Genomic DNA, 22,605 nt, shown 5'->3' with positions numbered 1-22,605 from the left:
AGGATTATAGACTAAAAATCATCCAAATTGCATTATGTGTATTATAGATTTCTGTTGGGGAAGGTAGAAATAAATATTAATAATCCTCTCTCTCAAAAAAAAAAAAATAGCATATAGATGTAAGTAGGGAAATCAACATTTTTTTAATACCTACAACCCCCCTTCTATTACTTAAGTTCAACAATAAAGTGTAGGTCTAGTTCCATGCCAGTGTAGTATTTTTTGGGTTTTGGGATTTATGAAATTATATTGTAAAATACATAAATACTTATACACAAATGAAATTTTTTTTAGTTGTACAGAGGATCTCAACAATGTTTGTTCCCCACTTAAGGCTGAAACACACTACACTGACATGATGTGATTTCAGGTCATGTGAGAGACATTGTGAATTCTGATTCGTGGAAATTCTGTGACGAATTCTTCACGTCACATATTTTCCATGAATCAGAATTTACAACATTTCTGATGTGACGTGATTATCACATCATTGTTGTCAGTGTAGTGTGTTTCTGCCTTTAGAACTTTTTCCTGCTTAGTGAGACTCATTTTTGTGGTCCCAACTTTTACTGGTACTCATAGAGATTTCCTGTTTAAAGTGTTTTCTAGCTTTGAAACTTATTTATGATGGTTTTTGGAAAAGGTTATAAGCTGTATCCTCTGAAAATAATGTTTGCTTGTCAGTGTACTGGAATTGTATTTTATGAATATAAAAACAAAAACTTTTTAAAATATTTTTTCTTTATATCTGCTTATTTTATGTTCATAAAAAAAAAGATCTGATAAAAGACGACAAGAAAGATACCTTCACTGAAAAGTTGGTCACTCAGATTATAAAGAACCTACAAGTAGAAATTATTGACATCCATATAAGGTATGAGGACACTGTGTCTGATCCTAAGAACCCTTTCAGTTTTGGATTCACGCTGCACAATCTATCATTCAAAACTACAGATGAAAAATGGGAGTCAGCGATTATTCAAGAAAGTGTCAGCATCATACATAAGGTGAGGTCATTTCAAGATGTTCTCAAAGTGATCACATTGTGGCTGTAGGGATATCAAAATTTTGTCAGAAATCAGAAATCCATAAGCATAATCAATCATTAGGATAAGGGAGTTGCCGGTGTCAAATGCTTGAAACCCACTGACTTAACTCTTTAGTACTCAGTGACAGGGTTGTTTGGTTTAAACCACGTTGGTTTAAACCATGGTTTAAACCTTGGTTTTAACCAACTGGTTTTTTTAAAAAAACCACTTTGGTTTTTTTCAAAAAATCAGATAAAAGTGGCCTAAATATTATTTTTTTCCCTGAAAAATATCATATTTGTTCATTATTAGCCAAAATGTTTCATATTTACCTCCTTTTATATCCTTGGGGTACATTCTGACGGTATATCTTTAAATGACATAAGATTTTATAAGTGGTTTTTTTCAAAAAGTCTCATAAAAGTGGCCAGAATATATATATATTTTTCATATGAAGTATCTTAGTCATTTAAAGTTATATATAAAAGTCAAAACTTCTCATCCTTACAACATTTTCTAACCTTTGGCTACATTCTGATGCTCTATCTTTAGCAAATTCATGAATAAGGATAGCATCACACATCTAAATGTAGTGGTGTATTACATATCTCACGGGGTTTCTTTTTCCCTTCACAAAGAAGCAGCTACAGTAGTGACACCATCATTTTAGGGGCAGGTGGTCCTATAATCCAATAAAGACACCAGCTGTCCTTAAAGGACAAAGACTAGTGTACTAGTTGTCACATTACCTCACATACATTTTCATTCCCATAAGAAGTAGCACATCTACTGTATATCTCCCAGTCTTAATATTCAATAGTTGTTTTTTTATACTTTCACACACACACTGTTAAGCCCAGTTAGTCAAGGTTCTACTGTATAGTAGTAACAGATTTATAAAAAATAATCAGCTATATACAGGGTGATTATAATTTAAGTTTTGATTCCAAAACTATACAATAAGTACTGATCGAAATGACCTGAAAATTTGCATGGATACTCCTGAAGCAATGGACATTTCTTTCGAAAAAGAAAAAAGTGCAAAATGTGCAAGTAGATGATGCTGTACTTGGCCAGCAGTATAATCTATTTTGTGCAACCACATCATTTCGGCACTTCCACAGCATCAGTGTGTGGATAGAACTTCTATCAAGATGCACACTGCAATACCAGCAAAGCAGCTGCTGAAGACCCATTTTGACAGGATGCACCTTAACCAATTACTTCATTTTTTTTTGTGATGTTTCCGTGAATTATGGACTCGTGCAATGCTATAATTAAGTTATAATTTTGCCTTGACTGGCTATCATTTCCATTCTGCGAGCAAATTTCCCACTTTTTGCAAAATAGCTTCGTAATTAAGTATACTGAAAGTAACTGGAGAAAAACCTTTATATATTATATGATTAATAATAACATTAAAAGAATTTTCAAACGCATAGTAATCCATTGAGTTAAGCAAAAAATAATTAAATGGCAAAAGTTGGTTTTTGTTAAAATTTAATAAATATTTATTGATTAATTAGCATGGGAATTGTGTTAATTACATTAATAAACATTTTATTTTTGTTAATTATTGGAAGTTTGAATGATTTTTCAGAAATTTCACTGTTTTTAATGTTAATACTATTTAAAACAAAAAAACCGGTTTAAACCAAAAAAACCTGGTTTAAACCAAAAAAACCCGGTTTTTTGGTTTTTTTTAAAAAAAAACGGATTTTTTTACCAACCCTGCTCAGTGATGAGATCTGCAAGTCTTACTTATCCAAATATTTACTTTAGTGTATGTAGATTTTGTCTTTCACCTTTTGCAAGATTGCAATTGCTTTCATTTCCTCCACCCTTTAAAGAGCCTCTAAACATACCTATGATTAGAGGCTAAACATTGTATGTATCTAAACATGCCCAGCCTTAACTAGGTTGTCTTAGGCTGTCTCTTTAAACCTTAACAAGCTAGGCCATGAATGGAAAAATATATGCCTTACTTTTAAGCTTCTGAAAATCGATAGTTCTTTCAGAAGAAATTTATTGAAGTTAAAGTAGAATTCTGATATGATTATTTGCTATTTACAATCACCTTTTGTAAAAAATTATTTTTTAAAACCAAAAATCACAAGCATTTTAATGCAAACCTTTGTTGCATTGTATAGTATATTTATATTTGTTACATATGAAGTGATAATTCTTTCTCTCAGTCTATAATTTGTCATCATTTGATTCATCATTGAATATTTTACATTATGTTTGCAGCTAGTCAAACTGGACAGTCTCTCATTATATTGGAACAGCAATACAGAACTGTTTAGTCGAATGAGCCCAGAGGAAAGACAGGTAATCAATTAAATTATTCTGTTTTTATTGATACATGATTATTTTTAATTATTTTCAATATTTGTCATCAGATTATTCATATAATGTCTGTCAAATTTTTGTATGTTTTATTGCAAGAATACTTCAAATGTGTTGAAGAAAAAATTAGTTTTTACATCTTGCTGTGTGTATGTGCTAAGTTGAAACCATAGTTAATTTGTTTTCTCTACAAATTTTTGATTTTTTTAGATAGTAAATAGTTTTTTAATAACGCTCCAGTGGATCCTTGATGCTATTTCAAGGGTCCTACTTGTACAAGTGGGGAAATGTTTGAAAATTAATATATGATAATACAAGCAACGCAAATGTTCACATAGACTAAGTGGTGCAGCTTTTTATCTGCTGCTTCTATAATCAATTCAAAATGAGTGTTATATTAAAATATGCTTCTACTCTATAGAATGGATTAAAAGAAACTATTGCTACTTCAAATTACAAGCCTCCAAGTGTTGCTTACAGTAAGTTAACCTATTTGAATTTTTGTTTCCAACTTGCATATACAGTAAAATTCCCTCAGATGCAGTCGCTCGCTCTTCTACAACCAAATAATAATTACTTTTTTATTTTATTTCTTCAATAACAACCTTTTTCTCAGACCAAGAAAAAATTACCTATTTTAAGGTGTGTATAAGAAACCCTCTGATTTTTTGGTCTTAAAATTTGGAAAAAAGTTGGAAAGATATGTTGTAATATATATATCTTAAATAATATAGTATTTAAAGGTAATATTATTCATATATAAGAACCCTTCATATTCTGGCGACCATTTTTGTCAAAAAAAGTTCTTTGTACACACATTAAAATATGGTAGTTGTAGAGGGATTATCATTACAATCACACCTTTTTTACAGACAAATGTTTTGTCTTGCCGATGTCTATAAAAAAGAGGTTTTACTGTAAATGAATAAGAAAAATATAGTGTTTTTTTGTATATAAACTAAAAAATATTAGTAATCATTACTTGCTTGTATGGTTTACTGCAGCGTTCAGAGACTACTTTTCTGCAAAAAATAAATTTAGAGAAAGATAAAATGTCTGTTTAAAATACTTGTTTTATGCATAAAAAATAATTACCCCTGCAGTATTTTTTAATTCTGGAGGTTTTCAAATTCTGAGGCTCACCTATCTCAGAAAACATGAGAACTTCCAAAATTTTTAGGATTGCTTTGTGATTTCTTTGTTTAAGTACTATGTTGATAAAAACAGCACATGGGCATTTGCATACAATATGGAAGCTCATGATAGGCACATTAAGAGTTTCAAAAGTCAGGGAAGCCATTATAGTAAAATTTTGAAAGCTCCTTGTTTATTAGATTGAGTTGAGTTTTTAATAATAGTACAAATTGGTATTATTTCAAATTAATTATACAGTGTTACCTCAATATACAAGCTTGATTCATTCTTGAAAATTATTGGTATCATGAAAGTCCTAGAGAAAAAACCCCCCCCACATAAAATAGCTAAGATCTCTTTAATTTGTTCCACATCCTCAATATTAATACTTGCATTGAAATCTATGAGCATGGTACAGTATTTTATGTAAGATGAAAATATATTTTGCTCACACAAGAAATATACTGTATATGCCCTTCAGTGTCAACACTTTAACTTAGCATATCACAAAAGCAGTTACATCAAGAATAATAGTGACATCCCTGCAGATTTATTAAGCATTTGATTTTTCAAAAGTTTAAATGTTTTAGTTATTTATTATTTATTTTACAGTGTTGGGACCAATTAATTCTACTGCACAGCTACGCCTTAATTCAAAACCTGAGGTCGATCATTTCAAGACACCTAAAGTTTGGTTAAATGTTGTCATGCAAGAAATAGCTTTTGGACTTTCCAAAAGACAGGTTCATATTTATATATACTTGAATATTGAATCTATATATATATAAAATTGATTTTCTGTCTGTGTGTTCTCTATACAAATCTACAATTTAGAACGATCATCTTTAAATTTTGCATATATATATCAAACACGGCCCAGATTGAATGATAGACTACTTTATATAAATTTCTCAGAGCAAGGCAAATGCCTGAAATTTGCGAAAAACTGCTGGGTAACAATGGGTTTTTGGGCCTCAACAATCACTTTCAGAATATTTATTTTGTTTACTGTGGTTCCCTAGCAATGCCTTTCAGACATACATATGCCTTTACAATGGTTTGTCACTTCTTTGATGCTGCCAGTATTATGTTTATTCCTTTATAATGGTTTGTCACTTTTTCAGTCCTCCCAGTAATTAAAAACCCAGGCAGCACTGAATATCAGTTAGTTTTATGTATATGTGCATAATTGATTTCATTGAACATGCTTAGCTTATCTAGAAAGAAAACAAAAAAATATATATGTGTTTGTGTGTGTGTGTGATATTGGAGAATCATCTTTTTTTCATTAAATTTTACTGTGAACTATCAGATTTTTGTTTCAGCACATGATAAAATTTGGTATAAAAATTGAATCGTTGCAGGAAAAATACTGAAAATTTTTTTTTTTTAAATTTTCATTCTGTATATAATTGGTGTTAAATTTTAATTTTATAATGATTCCATTATAACAACTTCTCTTACTTCTGTTTAGCTCTTCATGACCAAGGAGAGCCTATCAAAATGAGTCAAGTTTATATATATAGGGCACACAGTATTTGCCAATATGCATCTGTATGTGTGATTCACGTATTAAAATTCAATTTTTCAATTTTACTCCTCCAAATTTTGTTGAGGAGTGAAAATTATACTCCAAATTTTGAGTAATTTTTTGGTAGTTATTTTTCAATTTATAATGTAAAAAACATCCCTCTTTTTACAAAAATGCCCCTTAGCATTTTATGGAGGAGTGAAATTACTCTTCAAAATTATATTTTCGGATAACACTGATAGGGCGTATTATATGGCTGCAAGTATAGGATAAGATTGTCCAGCATTAGAGTGTGAACATAGTGCAAGCTTGTTTCCGATTCTAAGAGTAGGGGTGGTTTACTCGTGCCGGGAGGGTGTACGTAGTGCAAGCAGATTATGCTCTGCAGTACTTTATACTGTACATTTTTATACTCGTCAAACTGAAGGAAGAGAAAAAGGAGGATAAGAAAAATGCTAAGGTATAGGAAAAAAAGTTTCAATTCACAGGGTTACCGATCAAGTGTCTGGGAAAAGGGATTACTAATACAGCAGGGCTGGCCAACTTCTTTCTGTTCAAGGGCCAACATAATGTTCAGCTGCACATGATGGGCCACATTACACTGTCACTCTAGTGCATAAGCTGTACTAGTAAAATGAAAGAGAGTCCCGGAAACCTCACTCGTTTATGCCATATAATAGTAGTTGTCAAAACATGGGCAATTCAGTCACTAAAATTTTACACTGTGTGTGTGTGTGTGTGTGGACATTATATTCCTTTTCATATTCATAAACTCATTGTTTATCTGGTTGCATTCCCAGCCAGATGTAATGCATCAAAAATTAGTTTCTACTGCAAATTATTCCATCAAATCTATTCATAATTCGAATTTCACAAATGAAATATTTGTTCCAATTTTTCTGTTCAATTAGTATTTTGGCAAAATAGCCAATTTGCCAAACGAGATGGCAGAAAAATATGAAAAAAAAATGGCTCCACGTGCCAAGCTTTATGAGCAATTTGTGTGTTTGAGAAAGCAGCATGGTGATAACGTAGTAGATTATTTTTATCACTCATAATAATGAATATAAATAGTTTTGGAATGAGAATGGCGGAAATAATGATCACAAATTTGATAATTTCAAGACATTGTAAATTAATTTTAATTCAATAATTTATATTTACCTTGCTGTTGGTCACCCCTGCCATAAAGCATGAAGGGGGGAGAGGGAGTGCTCAAATTTATTATTTCTCCCATCTACTCTAGGCCCAGTAAAATTGCCTCAGGAAGAGGTTCACAGTTAAATAAAAATTTGTACTCGCTGAAACATTAGTCCGAGTGGAAGATGATAGAAGACGAAGCGAACTCTTTGAATTACTACATTTAATACACATACACACATGATAAAGGAAGAAGCAAGAAAGAAATAGATGTTAGCATGTTAGGTACATGATTGCTAATGCTCAAGAGAGCGACAGACACAGAAGCAGACCAGACAGTAATCACTTGAACATTATAAACAAAGCAAAGAATAAGGTCTATTAAATGCTACCATCTATATTAACAAAATAGATCACAGCACCCCTCTTCTTAGTTAGGAAAGTCGTCGATTCCCAGACGTTTTAGGCGAATGATTGTTCATTTTGGTCTCAGAGTCTTTGTTGTCACAGTTACATTATCGTTTGGTATCTGCTCATTTGCAATCGTTGAACTTGAAGGTTCTGCACTAGTCTCTTAACACATCTTCAGGAATTTGATTCAATCCAGAAATCTCTGAGCCTGTAGGATAGTGGTTCATCATTTGGTCAGCGTGACATCAGACAGCATCTCTGTTATTGGTGATGGCTTTTTATGACACTGGTCCAGTTGGTTTCACAACAGTAGCCAGAATCCAGGATGCACCTTGGCTATAATTTCTGATGTAAACAGCTTCTTTGGCATTGAATCATCTCACTTTTTGTTGTTTTTGCTCTGTAGCTGCATATTGCTCCTGTTTCCACCCTCTATCACCCACCAAGTCTGACAGTAGTCATCCTCCTTCTCATCAGCAGCTCAGCTGGACTGGCCCCTGTTACTGAAGATGGCATGATGTGTTGATGAAGTAGGAAATTGGAAAGACGCTTTCTCCAGGAACCTGAAACCATGTGGTTTAGATTCCTTCACCGACTGGACAGTTCTCTCTGCTTGACCATTTGCACATGGTCTGTAAGGAGCAATCAGTGCTTGAAGAAATACCATTGCTTTTTAGGAAACAGCGAAAATCGTCAGATGTGAACTGAGGTCCATTATCGGAAACTACAACATCTGGCAAACCATGAGTAGCGAAATCTCGCGCAGCACATCAATGGTTTTGGTGGCAGTAGTTGATGTCATTCGTCGTACTTCAATCTACTTGGAGTAAGAGTCAATCAGAATTAGCAAGTTTTGTCCTTGAAATGGTCCAGCAAAATCTATGCGAACTCGGGACCAAGGCTTGGTTGTTATTTCCCATGGATGGATTGGAACTCTGGGAGGTGCATGCCTTGTCTGTTGACAGTTCGTACATCTTCTTACGTAGTTCTCAATATCAACATCCATGCCTGGCCACCATACGAACAATCTTGCAAGAGCTTTCATGCGTTTATCGCCTGGATGTGCGACATGCAATTCACTTAAAACTTGAGATCGACCTGGCACTGGTATAATTACTCTATTTCCCCATAATAAACAATTCTTATGCATTGATAGTTTATTCCTTTTTAAGAAATAAGTTCAGAACTGTGAATTTTTCATTTCAACAGGTGACCTTTTAGTACCCAATTCAACACTTTAGAAAGTATTGGATCTCTAATAGTCATTTTTGAGATATCCATAGCATGAAGTGGTGGATTTTCTAATTCTTCTATGAATAGCACTTCTAATGGAGATGTGACCATGGATTCAGGAGTTTTTGCATTCAGTAATCTGCTTAGGGCATCTGCATTACCAATTTTCTTTCCCGGCTTATGAATTAACGAAAAATCATATGTGTTAGAAGCAAACTTCTCTTCAGCATTTGCGGAGATAAAATCTTTTTTGTGGGCTTATTTTTATTGAAAATTCCCAAGAGAGGTTGGTGGTCTGTAACTATAGTGAATGAGTGACCATACAGAAAATTAAACTTTTTTTACTCCAAATACTATATCCAGAGCTTCCTTGTCGATTTGAGCACAGTTCCGTTCTGTAGTAGTTGAGTTCTTGAAGCTATTGGTGCTTCTGAACCATCAGGAAGTATGTGACTCAAAACTGCACCAACTCCAAAAGGTGAAGCATTTCATACCAACACAATGGGAAGCTTTTCATCGAAAGGTACTAACACACAATCTGAACTGAACAATTCCTTCAGAGAATTGAAGGGATCATCATGGATCTTTGACCATTTGAATGGTGGATTTTGATCCAGTAATCAATGCAACACTTCCGCAACTGTAGCTTTATTCTTAAGAAAACTGTTATAGAAATTTATCAGTCCTAAAAATGCCTGTAATTGTTGTTTGTTTTTTGGAATGGGAGTCAAACGTATTGCTTCAATTTTCGATTTGGAAGGGTGAACACCCACAGCATTAATATGGTTCCCTAAAAATGCAACCTCAGTGACTCCAAAAAGACATTTTTTTCTTTTAGTACGTAATCCAACATTTTTGAGTTTGTCTAGTACATATTCTAATCTTTATGCTAATTGCTCTAGAGAATTGGCCCTGATCAAAACATCATCAAAATATGGAACTACTAAAAATAACAATAGTTAAGTTAGTATAATCAATTAATTAATTAATATATAGTTAATAATCAATCTGTTGGATGGATCTGGAGTATTGAAAATCCATTCAGTGATCACAAAATGGATATATGTCAACTGTAGAGTTTGTATGGTATTTACTTTTGTTGGGTTTTTACCACCTTTGGAAACGCCAAATGTAATATTATTATATTATAATATTTGATTAAGTTCTCCTTCTAAACACTCACATTCTGAGATTTATAAACTTTTTATCAGAAGTTTATGTTTGTAATTTAATTAAGAATTTCATATTTGAATAATTCATTAAAATTTGAATGAAATCATTCGCTGTACTTTTGATCAAAATGCATGTCAAATCATTCTGCTCAAAGGTTTATGGTAGCAAAATAATAAAAAAATTGTCATGTATAAAAAAGAAGAAATCATCCATGAAAATCTTATACATGTATACATATATTGGCTTGAAAAGCGCTTGTAATTTCTTATTACTCATGCTTTCAGTACCGAGACTTGATGAAAATGCTTGAAGCTTTTGATAGAATGACTGTGGCAAATTTATATAGGAAGTACCGTCCAGATGTGCCTCATGAAGGCCATCCAAAAGAATGGTAAATTCTCTTAACTTATAACTATGTGATAAGTTAATCTATTTAAAATAAGATTGTGTTAAGTATTACACCCCCAATCAAACTATTATTTATTTTTTTACTTTCATAAGGAACCATTGCATTTAAAAAAATATATATTTTTTGGAAATATTTTGATTTTCAAGATCTTTTCAACTGTGATATTTACCCAGACAATGCATTGTTATTACAGTAATTTGACAAATAATATTGAAATGTATATTGAAGGTGGAAATTTGCCACAAGTGCCATTCTTGAAGAAGATATTCGGCGCAAGCGAAGAAACTGGTCATGGGAGCACATCAAGAGTCATAGACATCTGTGTAATGAGTACAAAGACTTGTATGTTCAGAAGTTGATGGGTAAAAAGATGTCCAGTGATAAACAGAAGGAAATATGTGTGAGTGTGTTTATAATATGCAGCCTTTAATTTTTTCATTGTGAGCTAAATATATATAGACAGAGCACTCTAATCCAGTGTCCTTCAATTTTTTTACACCTGCATTGGTGAAAATAGTTGAACAATTTTAAGGTCCGGAAATGGGATAAATAATTCACACATCTTTTGATAGCTAAGGCAAATAGAAAACAATATAAAGATGGTATTTTATTTGCTAATCCTAAAGTCATGTACTACATGATTTGGGCAAAATCTTTCTCTGATTGGTGGCTGTAGACCACTCCTATATTCAGTGCTTCAAATTTATGGATTGTTCAACAAAAATTAAACCCTACCAAAATACTTCTCTTTCTCTGCTCTCCCTCTAATGTTTTTCCATATTCTGCTTGTTGGAAAATTCCTAGATTATAGTTGCAAGTGATATATTACCACGGTTTTAACAGAGAAAAATACAAAATTTAAACCCTTGCCTATGGCAGATTTTTTAAAACTTTTTTACGTATTGTGCGCTGTTATTTTCTGCAAAGGAAACAGCATATTGCTGACACATTTATTAATTTTATTTTTAATACTTTTTCTGTTCGCGTCTGCAAAAATAAAAAATTCCAGGTTTAAACAAAACAAAAATTTTATTAAACTGTGAATTGATCAGATAAAAAATTGCCATGCTTTTGGAATGGCGGTAACAACACAACTCAGACACACTGAGCATCGAGGACCAAACATTTGCACGAGAAAACCCAAAAGAAAAAAATATATAAGACCATAATGCCGTCTGATGGCATGTTACCATGCAACTATAAACATACTCCTGCCCTAATTAAGTACTATTAATTATTATACATCAGAGTCACAAGGGAAGCTTGATGATTTTGGTGATAGTTCGCTTGTAGAGGTCCTTGTAAGTCTTCACAGTGACTACACGAACACGTTCATCAGTTCTGGGATGTGTTTCCACAATTTTAGCAATCGGCAAGGTTGGTGGAAGGTTACTCTCCTTAAGTGCCACATCACCTATGAACAGGTTGGGGCAGGTGTTCCTCCATTTATGCCTTTGTTGTAGAGAATGGAGATATTCGGTGTGCCATTGTTTCCAGAAACTTCTTCAGATTCCAGGCAAGTTGCTATCTTGTTGACGGATGCTTGACAGTGTCGCCTTCTTCTGGAACTGAGCACAGAACATCGCTAGTGAAAAAATGAGAAGGTGTCAATACTTGCACCGAGTCTTATGTTTTTATCATTGTGAGCCACCAATGGTCTAGAAATGAGTATCAATTCTATTTGACAAACTAGAGTATATAGTTTTTCAAATGTCAAGCAAGAATCTTCAATGAATCTTTTCTGATTTAATTTCGGCCTCCCAAAACCCTCCAAAATGAGGAGAGGAAGGTAGTATCGTGTGCCACTGAATAAAACATTGGTACAGGAAATATGAGATTTCTTGATTGCTGTCTATCTCATTCGCGACAATGTTAGCTCATCGAGCTTATGCCATGCACCAACGAAGTTCATTGCATTATCACAGTATATATTCAATGGCGCTCTACGTCGAGCATTTAATTTCTTCAAAGCCGCAATGAATTAATCTGATGACAGATCACTCACAATTTCAAGGTGTATAGCCTTAGTTGCCAAGCATATGAGAAGAGCAACATATCCCTTCATAAATTTAGATCCATGATGAAGCTTTATCTTGATAGGGCCAGCAAAACCTACACCACAATTCATGAATGGTCTGCTCATGGTGGCTCGAGGACCTGATAAATCAGCCATCATCTGAGAAGTTGATTTACAACGGAACCGGAAGCACACAATGCACTTGTGAATAATGATATAAATCATTCTCTTATCTCTAGTAATCCAATATGATTGCTTCAAGATGTTAGATGGAAGCATCGGACCAGCATGCAGATTCGAAATGTGAAATTCCCGAATAATAAGCAGACTAATTTGATCTTCTGGCAGAATGATTGGGTGTTTGGCTCTATATGTCAATTTTGATCATTGAATTCTGCCTCCTGCCTGTGAAACACCATCTTTATCAATAAATGGATTCAATTTTCCAAATAAATATCACAGAGTGTCATTGATCAATGTGGTGTACAAATATATTGGATCCAGTCTTTCTTCAGGTATAGGTAATGATTTCAGCAAGTCATCATTTGGCTTAGGCCAGATCATAGATGGATCACGGAGAAACGTGGTCCATGCTACCAGAGTTCAGATCCTTGCAATAGCTCAGGACTAATTCTTCGAGACACAAGATCAGCTGGGTTGTTCTTTGATGTGAGAGGATTCCATACAATGGCAGAGTATCGAGGATCTTTGAAGTCTGGTTGGCAACAAAGGTTTTCCATCTTCTTGGATGTGACGACAACAAAGACAAAATTACTCTGGAATCAGTCCATGCAAAAACTTGAATGTCTAGTAACTTGATAAATTTCGGCACTGATTTAAACAGCTGAGCTAACAGGAATGCACCACAGAGTTCAAGCTTTGGGATCAACAGTTGTTTTACAGGTGTTACCTTAGTCTTCTACACAAAGTGACCTTAGTATGCTCAGAATTTCTTTGGCAGTAATAAATCACAGCAGCATAAGCTTGAGCAGAGGAATCACAAAATCCATGCAATGATACTGGACCCTCTGAAGCTGATACACAACAAGGCACCTTTAGCACATTGAGTTTAAATGAGCTTGAAACTCAGGTTATTCTTTCATTATAACATCGGGTAATTGATCGTCCCAATAACATTTCACCACCCACTACTTTTGGTAGAATATTTTGATTCATACTACATACATGGGGTTATTAATCCCATTGTATCAAATATCTGAGCAGATCGCAAGAGGACTTTGCGTTTTGTCAAGGGAACATCAATGTTCAAACATGGTGTGAAGAAAAATGCATCATCCACAGAGTTCCAGTTCGATCCCAAGACCTTGTCAATTGCAATATTGTAGTCATTACAATTTGCATTTTGCTCCCCTTAGCAGCGATTACGAATTCAATCTCCATTTACGAAGCTTGAAACTTCTGATTCGAAGTAACAAAGACACTTGTGAGCACAGCTTGGCATCATCCATAGTATCTGCACCACATAGCAAATCATCTGTGTAGAAGTCATTCGAAATGATTCTTGTTGCATCCAGATAATCGCCTTGACGGTCAATACTCATTTGCTTCAAGCATCTGGTAGCCAGAAATGACGAGCAAGACAAACCATAGGTGACAGTTTTTAATTTGTACACAGCAGCAGGATCAGTGGAATTGTCAAGCATAAAAAATGTCATAATTATGTTGATATGATTGATCAGAAGGAGACAAGTATCTGTCTGCACATTTTAGCAATGTCTGCCGAAAATGCAAATTTGTAGAGTCGAAAAGTCAGCAAATTTCAAATATATCACGTCTGAGTTTGGGACTAATACCAAGAATGGAATTCTCTTACTAGCACATGAACGGTTGAAAACGATGCTCAACTTTGTTGTTGAACTGGAATGCTTATGCGCAGCATGATGAGGAAGAAAAATTTTTTGATCATATGGGATCATCAAGCAGTCATCATCAGCCAAGTATATGTGACCCAAATCCCTGTATTCTTGCATAAACAATCTGTATTCCATTGAAAATTCTGGGTCGTGCTTGAATTTTCTTTGCATCGACCGCAGACGCAAGAATGCAGAGTCATAATTTCCAAATTTCACATCAGGTTTGTAGATTGGAGGCTTCACAATAAAACATCTGTTCTTGTTGATCGAGGCATTTTCCTTGAAATATGTTTCACAGAATTCCTCCGTTACATATTGACATGAAAACTGAGAGCAGCACTTCCTGCTCAAGTTCTTATTTGACAAGCAATTAAAACAGATCTTTCTTCTACACAAAATCCTTGTGTGCCGTGACACTCAGATTTTTATAACTAGCACAATTTGCGATGGAATGGTTACCATTACACTTTGAACACTTCACGTCAGATAATCTGGATGCAGTACTGGATGTACCTCTTGGTTTCACTTCAGGTGCGGAATCGATAGCAGATGATCTCTCTTTGAAGAAATCAATGAAGCTCTGGTAAGTTGGAAAGTCTTTGTCGACTGTCCTCTCGAACCACAACCAATGAGTATTGGCATCAACCTTTTTGAGAAGCAGATGTATCAACTATACCTCTGGGCTCATGGCCTTCATCACCAAGAGTTTTCAAGCCCTGGACGACTTGTTCGGAAGTGTCAGCTAGACATCGTAAGTTAGATGGGGACCTTGGGGACTGGGGACCTTGGATTGATTCATGGAAGTAGAAACCAATGAGCTGGCTATTTGCTTTTTCTTGTTGTAGCACTCAACCAGCCTTCTTCAAGCTTCTTGATAGCTAGCCTCCGGGATCAAAATGTAGTGGATGATATCAGCTGGAGCTTTCTCGGGAAGTTCTTTCAAATAATGGAACTTCTTTATTGAGCTGAGAGTCCCGTTATTATGCACAACTTCCAGATACATATCCTTGAAGCTGAGTCATTCCATGTATTCTCCACTGAACGTGGTAATGTGCAGTTTCAGGAGCTTGAACTCACTTGTACGAGCGACAAGGTTCTTTGCTTGAGCTACGTAGCTGAAGTCTGATGCCTCCGTCATCTTGGGATTGATGAATCTGTTCATCTTTGATTTGATGTTGAAATACAGATCTTCGACCTCTCCCATCTCTGATAACTCATCTGGAAAGGCTTGGCTATACTCCATGCACTGTCTGAAGGCATCTTCAATCCATTCTAGTCTCACCAGGACTGTTTCCACTGATGTAGAGTCCTCCAGGAACTCTGCGAAATTGGCAGTGCGAGTCACGTCCTTATAGTCTCGAAGAAAATCCTCCTTGATGATTTCCGCCTGAGTCAGTATTTTTAGGCAAGATGATCTGATTCAAATTTGGATCCTGGACGAGCCCCAAACAAATGTTTTGTTCACGTCTTCGAAAATAAAGAATTCCAGGTTTAAATTAAAGAAAAAATTTTATTGAACTCTGAATCAATCAGATAAAAAGATTGTTGCCATGCTTTTGGAACGGCGGTAACATCATAACTCGGGCACACTGAGCATCGAGGATCAAACATCTGCATGAAAAAACCCAAAAGAAAAAATATAAAAAAAGAACAACATAATGCCATCTGGTGGCATGTTACTAAACTATAAACAATTTTACTCTGGCATTGAGAGAAAATTATGAAAATAATTAGTCTCTTAAGAAAAAAACCAACTTCACAATATTTATTGACTTTTTCTCAAGGATGCTACTTGGTTGACAGGAGGAGGCAGTCAGGCACCTGAACCAAATAGGAGCACACAGTGGTAATGCTTCTGAAATCCCTTCAGAAAAACAATCACCTTCTGTGAAAAATAAATTCTTTTTACTTTAGGTCTCTTTTCTTCTTTCTAGGGGGAAAAATCCTCGTTGCTTTTGACTCATTCGCCCCCTTTCTATAATCATCCTAAATCTTGTGTGAAATCTGTAACTCGACACCCCAAAAGTATCAACAAACATGTGGACTTAAGCGAAGGTCAAGTTAGAGGGGTTTTGCTCTAAATTTTTGTCTGATCGTTTTTCTGTGTGTAATTATATACACAGAGTTGCCAACTGCTACGGTCTGTACATAGTTTCTGCAATTGAACTTCCTAAACTACGGAGTTAGGGAAAGAATCCCAATAATACGGAAGCCATTTTTATACATTCCATACATGTAAATAAATCCAGGAGGATCTCTTGTAAGTCTGTTGGAAATGTTTTACTCAGTTTCTTCTAATTTTTTTCTTGCCAGAGATATCCACTGAAAAGGTTTCCGCATACAAAAGGAGATAAAAATCTCTCTATTTTTACCCTAAGAATTAAAAAAAAAAATAGTTTAGTGTCACATGATAAGTTGTTTTGGGTTGATAGTGGAGAGGGAAAAAAATTTCCAGTTGATCCATGGGTACTTGTTATACAGCTGTTTTTCCTTCCTTGTAGGATGAATGGGTTCGAAGGTGGAGGGAAAAGGTTGTAAGGGTGTAGAGTACAAAAGCCCTTGTTGGCTCCTGAAGTCTTCTATTGGGATGGGTCTTAATTTATTGCCAGAAACAGCTACCTGAAACATTTAACTCTTATATGAGAAGGGTATTTCCCCCGAACAATTTGCCAGCAAAAGGTACTTCTAGAACTTCTCCGGACACCAAAAATAGTTTGCCCCCATTAAAAGTGATAGAAAAGTTGATAGAAAAACTGAACAGGGAAATGTTATCAGAAAACTTCTCAGTGAATTGTAATTGCAGACTTATAAAGTGCTTGAAATATAGTGCTGATAAGCTTGGGTTTTTCCATTCAATTCAAAATTTATGCATATCTCTCACTTATTTTATTTATTTGATATGGATTCAATAACATAAAACTGCAAATCAACTGGATTTTTATCAACTATTTTTTAGGTAAGTTGCAAAAGTGAATCTTTAAGTTCTACGTATCGTATTTAGTTCTCTAAGATTTCATGAATTGGATTTGAAGATGAATCAACTTGATCACTAGGAAAACTGTTAACTAAGAAAAATTAAAACCAGATTGTATTTCTAAACTTCTTGCTAATTAAGTTAATGAATCGAATGTTATATTTATGAATATAATTTCCCCCTTACATTAGGGAAAGTGTCATTATAAAAAAGCAATATAATTTATGTTGCTTTTCAGTATGGCACTCCATTAAATTTAACAATAAAATAATGAGATAATAATAAAATGAGAAAGCAACACAAAATAGAAAATACTTATATTCATGGGAACTGAATTCGAAATTAAATTGGGGATTCATGTCGGCTGATTCCCCCCCCCCCCCCCCCCCGTTTGGCTTTTTCCTGAGTGCATAGGAATTGACGTATCACATCTACAGCTTTTAATGCATCATGGCGAAAAATGGTGCAGATATTTCTTCTTCATCTGAAGTGTCTGTGATTCTATTTCTTCGAAACATGAAGCACTTGCTGTTTGGTTGATTTGATTCTAGAATATCACCTTCTAAAAGTCCTGAAGTTACAAGATCAATGTTCACAAATTCATCCTTGATACAATCACCTGTAGCGTTATTTATGCTTTCTCCACACGTAATCTGAGAGGAATCTTCGGAGAAATTATCGTTTTCCAAAGGCTCAGAACAAAAACCAACATGACGGAAGCAGTTCCGAATCATGGCACTCGTGAATGAGAGAGACTTCCATGCAGAATCAATCATTTCAACAGCACCTAAAATAGAAATTTTTGCTTCCATTCCAACATCCACAAATTCACAAATTTTTTTGGTCTAATTTTCTGTAAAAAGTTTTCATACTTAGGATAATTCCTTGATCCAGTGGTTGTGAAATTGCTGTTGAATTAGGTGGTAAAAAAACATGATTTAATTGCTGAAAGGGTCATTATTTTTAGATTAGAGGTGCAATTTATCCAAAGTAAACAAAATTTTTCTCTTCTCACTTGAAAATTTTCTATCTATCTTCCTCAACTATTGTTCGAAAATCTCTGATGTCATCCATGCCTTTTTTGTTTCCCAAGAAATTGTAAAACTGAGTCGCAACCAGGGTTGTCAAATTTTCTTCCCAGGCAGACACCCATTTTTCCCCTGGCTGAGTTTTTTTTAGCCTGAAATATTGGTTTTCTTTAGGAAAATAGGTTTTTTGGGGAAAATTGTTTTCGAAGGAAATTTGTTGCTTTCAGGTTAAAATTTTATTTTGAGGTTAGTGTATGTGTTTCAAAAATTGCTGCTTTGTGCAATGTTTAAAATATGTATATTTTGAAGTACTTTTAAATGATTTTTAGAAGCAAAAATGTGATAATGAATAATTTCTTGGAATCACACATTTTTTTAAAATACTTAATGGTTCTGGTTATATAGCTAAAGGTTTTATTTTTGGCAGATCAGGACACTTTTGGATACATTTTCTGTGGGGTTTGAAAAATTTAGAGAAAAAAAAATTCAGGCACCATCTTGATTTCTCAGTTTTCATTATCCAAATTCATTTATTTTACCATAACCAATCTTCTTGCTACACTTCTGCTTGCAACTCAAGTTCGGATTCAATTACGCAGAAGTGGGTGTGTTTGTGTGTGCGTGTGAACAATTATTCCCTTGTTGTATGGTCAATTTTATTAATCAAATACATAGTTCAACATGCACCAAAAATGTATATTTAGACATAACATAACATAATTTATTTGCCCCAGTCAATTACAATAATACTATACAAATTAGAATTTACAATTAATTACATATTTTACAATATTTGAAAAAAAATGCAAAGAGAAAGAAAAAAGTTTGAATGAACACAGTAAAACAGTTAATTCATAATGTGATGAAGAAAGCTGGGACAGGGAAGAGAGCAGTAGTTAAAAGATAGTAAAATACTTTCGACCCTATGACATCTGTTCTTGCGATACACGTAAATCTTCTTATTTCTTTTGACCTGGAAGAAAGATAAAAAGAACGAAGTATATCGGCCCAATAGGTGTAAATATATTTATTAATTAAATTAAAGCGTGAATTATGGCAACCAAAAGCTGATATAAGAGAATTTCATGCTACAGTTTTTTTTTCACTTCAATTCAATGGCAAATTTTTAATAATATAGAAGGGAGAGGAAAAAGCTAGACAAAAATTAAAATAAATAGAATCTACACTTGATGTTAACTATCCACATAACCAAATCGAATTATTGTTAACACTTAATTTACCTGTCAAATTATTTATTATTTGATATAGAAAATTTGATATCGGATTAAATTAATTTTTTATTGCATAATATTTTTGTTTAAATTTCATTTATTGTCTTCCCATTTATTAATTTGTTAATGTGGCATTGCTGTTGCAGTACTTTACTAACCACAGTTAATGAAACAGAAGGAAAGTTGCTTTTACCAACAAAGGAGTTTATCTGAGTTTCTGTGGAAAGTTCATAGTTGGTTGTATAATTAGTTCAGAAGAACAAATCGGCGAAAAGAATAATTTTTTAAGAAAGACCAAGCAAGTCACTTCGCAAGGATCGTTGATGTGGGGGAAGATAAAAAGGCATGGATAAAAAAGTAGGGGTATTTATAAGGACATGAATGGAAGACCCCATGCCGATTTATAATTGGTACTCGTGTGGGAGAAAATAAGTATATACAATGAAACCTTGTTACAATGGTCATCCTAAGAAATTTCATAAAACTAATGCTGAAAGTGAGGTGATTTGGTAAAGGGGGGGGGGAATTTAACTCATTTGAAATCATGTTAATATTTTGCAAGATGATTCAATTTCTTTATGAGTAAAGTGAGGTTTTGTTTTCAGGATTGTGAGAAAAAGCTTGATCTTTTCAACATAACAGTTGCAAGAAAACAAGCTGAACTTGAAGTAAGTTTTTTTTTTAAATCATGTCTCAGTAAACATTGCACTTCAATACTAATCCAGTTCACAAAACACATGTTTTTGAATTGAATATGCTTTCGTTTATATGCATTATTTCATTCTATATGCTTCATTATTTTTGTTCACCACTTTCATGTCATATGAATATATCTTGTGTATAACAGTATTTGGTGAAAATTTGAAACTCAAATGAGTGTGTATATATTTAAATGCACACACATTATGTACATTATATATTTCATTATTATTTGGAACATTTATGTATTGTATTGTTCATAATAATTGATGGGAGTATTTTCACCAAAAATACTATCGACTTTGAGAATATGTAGGTAGAAATATGTGAAACATAGAGATTTCCTTGTTTATTTTTGTTAGAGGCTTTTGTGAATGCTGTTTTAGAAATGCTGAAATTTGGTATTCAAAACTAATTACTTAATGACCATTTGCTGAACTTATTCTGCATATAAGTATAGTCAATGAAAGATTATTAATTTCATTGAGAAAGTGAAGTTTAAAAAATTTATTTCCAAGTGGAACATGAGGTCTTTTGCAAATGAACCCTTAAATTGTTTAATGGTGATTAACATGAAACAACCCACAGAAAGGTCATGATGTTCTAAATCAAGTTAATTCTAAACATATTTGCTGCTCAGTGTATGAATTTAATTTGTTAAATAAAGTGAGGAAAATGAGTCAAATACATACAAAATTCTTGAACAAATATGAAGACTTGTAATGTGCTTTGCTGTTCTATGCTCGTTTTATTGTCATCTCCTTCCTTCTGTTTTCCTCTCATTTCTCATCTTATCCTCTGTATTTCCTGTGCAAAGGCACAATCAAAGCCACACAAGGTGAGTTGACATAGCCTTGCTATAAGCTGTGCTTGCATTGTATTGACGTTTTTCTTAGTATATTTTATGTTCCCTGCTTTTGCTTTGGCTGGTTGTTAATTTTTTTTATATTGTGCAATGCAAAAGTAGATATGGTTTATGATTACAAAAAACATACATAATCTTGATGTATTAAAATGTTAATGCACAGTAATGACTCCATTCCTTTCTAACCATATTTTTTGTCCTCAGTCTCAATTATTAATAGATTGATAAGCAATCTTTTTGCAAGTAATGAAATTCTAGTGATTGTAGTCTTTATTGACAATTGAATTTGTAATCTTGATAAGGAGATGTTTTTTTCCTTTAAAGATTTTAATATGCATTGGTGTGTGTTCAATTATTTCCCCTGGTTTTTTCAAATATATTAAATAAGAAAGAAATATTACTACAAAGGTTTTTTGCTGAGCATTTCATGAATAAAACCTAATTGTCCTGTAGGTTAAATTACCTTTATATTGTGAATGAGAAAACAACTTATACTTTTCAATAATTCTAAATCACATGCCAGAAAAATATGAAAGAATTTTTTAAAACAAAATCTGCATATTTTTGTAATACAATATATGTATAAAAATTATATATATACATATACAATGATTGGAACCAAAATATTGGCTGTGCTGGTTCAAAGGCACCTAAAAACAGGAGAGGAAGTCATTGCTGTCCAATGTAATCTTTACCTTTAGTGCAAGGCATTGAGACAAATGAATACAAAACTAATTTTTACACCAGTGTGAAATTAGACATTTCTGGGAAACATTTTTGCAAAGAATGAACTGCATACATGCATAAACAGTATACATCCATACAAGGTACTGCATCTGGTGCAGCTTTTTTCCAGACGGGTGACAATAGTTTTGAAAAATATGGCTGGAGATAATATTTTGAGATATAGTAATCAAAATATTATATTTATTGATATATGAAGCTTTAACATGACTGTGCATTCAACTAAATATTGTGTGCAAGTATTGGTAGTAAATTGTGTAGCTTAGAACTGAGGAAATGGCTTGCTGTGAGACATTAGTCAAATCTTGGAAAGATGAATTTATTTCATACGCATGTCTATAATAAAATTAGATAAATGTTTGTATGTCATTTTCATAGTAACACAGCATATATATCATCGGCACACATGGTAAAAATATAAAACAATAAATTATTTAGTTAGCATGAACTTACTTGAATTTCAATTTTCTCAAATTTCTATGTTGTATGTTATTTTGTTTAAATTGCTTTTTAGGCCGGGATTGCACTTTAAAGTTTGATAAAAGCTCTTTTACAAAACTTGAGAGGAGACAACCACTAAGCCTATAGGTTACATTCACTCAAATGTAATTAACATATAACTATACTCTTATTGGTTGCATTTTTTGTGTTTTGTAAAACATCTTTTATCAAACTTTTAGTGTAATCCCAGCCTTAGACAGTGTAGCAAAGTGATAGGAGCATGCATTGGTGTCATTAGTTTCCTTTAACTAATTGTCAGTTCA

The 22,605-nt window shown here is 33.6% G+C and overlaps 1 protein-coding gene across 8 annotated transcripts in view; it reads left to right on the top strand.

The window, feature by feature from the left end:
- The window catches only part of Vps13 (vacuolar protein sorting 13C), a 190,209-nt gene that overhangs the window by 9,456 nt on the left and 158,148 nt on the right, over positions 1 to 22,605 (top strand). For 7 of the 8 annotated variants that reach the window (XM_089231120.1, XM_089231121.1, XM_089231122.1 and 4 more), the window contains exons 5-12: positions 778 to 1,007; positions 3,279 to 3,359; positions 3,799 to 3,856; positions 5,124 to 5,254; positions 10,284 to 10,390; positions 10,637 to 10,808; positions 20,139 to 20,201; positions 21,050 to 21,070. In XM_089231120.1, the coding sequence (XP_089087246.1) occupies positions 778 to 1,007; positions 3,279 to 3,359; positions 3,799 to 3,856; positions 5,124 to 5,254; positions 10,284 to 10,390; positions 10,637 to 10,808; positions 20,139 to 20,201; positions 21,050 to 21,070 (863 nt within the window). The remainder of the gene's footprint in view (positions 1 to 777; positions 1,008 to 3,278; positions 3,360 to 3,798; positions 3,857 to 5,123; positions 5,255 to 10,283; positions 10,391 to 10,636; positions 10,809 to 20,138; positions 20,202 to 21,049; positions 21,071 to 22,605) is intronic. The other variant, XM_089231119.1, reaches the window with a different exon arrangement.

The sequence above is a fragment of the Pholcus phalangioides genome, unplaced genomic scaffold, assembly GCF_987345545.1.
Source record: "Pholcus phalangioides strain wild (caught in Gottingen) unplaced genomic scaffold, Ppha-v1.0 ptg000004l_1, whole genome shotgun sequence".
In the NCBI taxonomy this organism is placed as follows: Eukaryota; Metazoa; Arthropoda; class Arachnida; order Araneae; family Pholcidae; genus Pholcus; species Pholcus phalangioides.
This window is presented reverse-complemented; position numbering and strand designations above follow the sequence as displayed.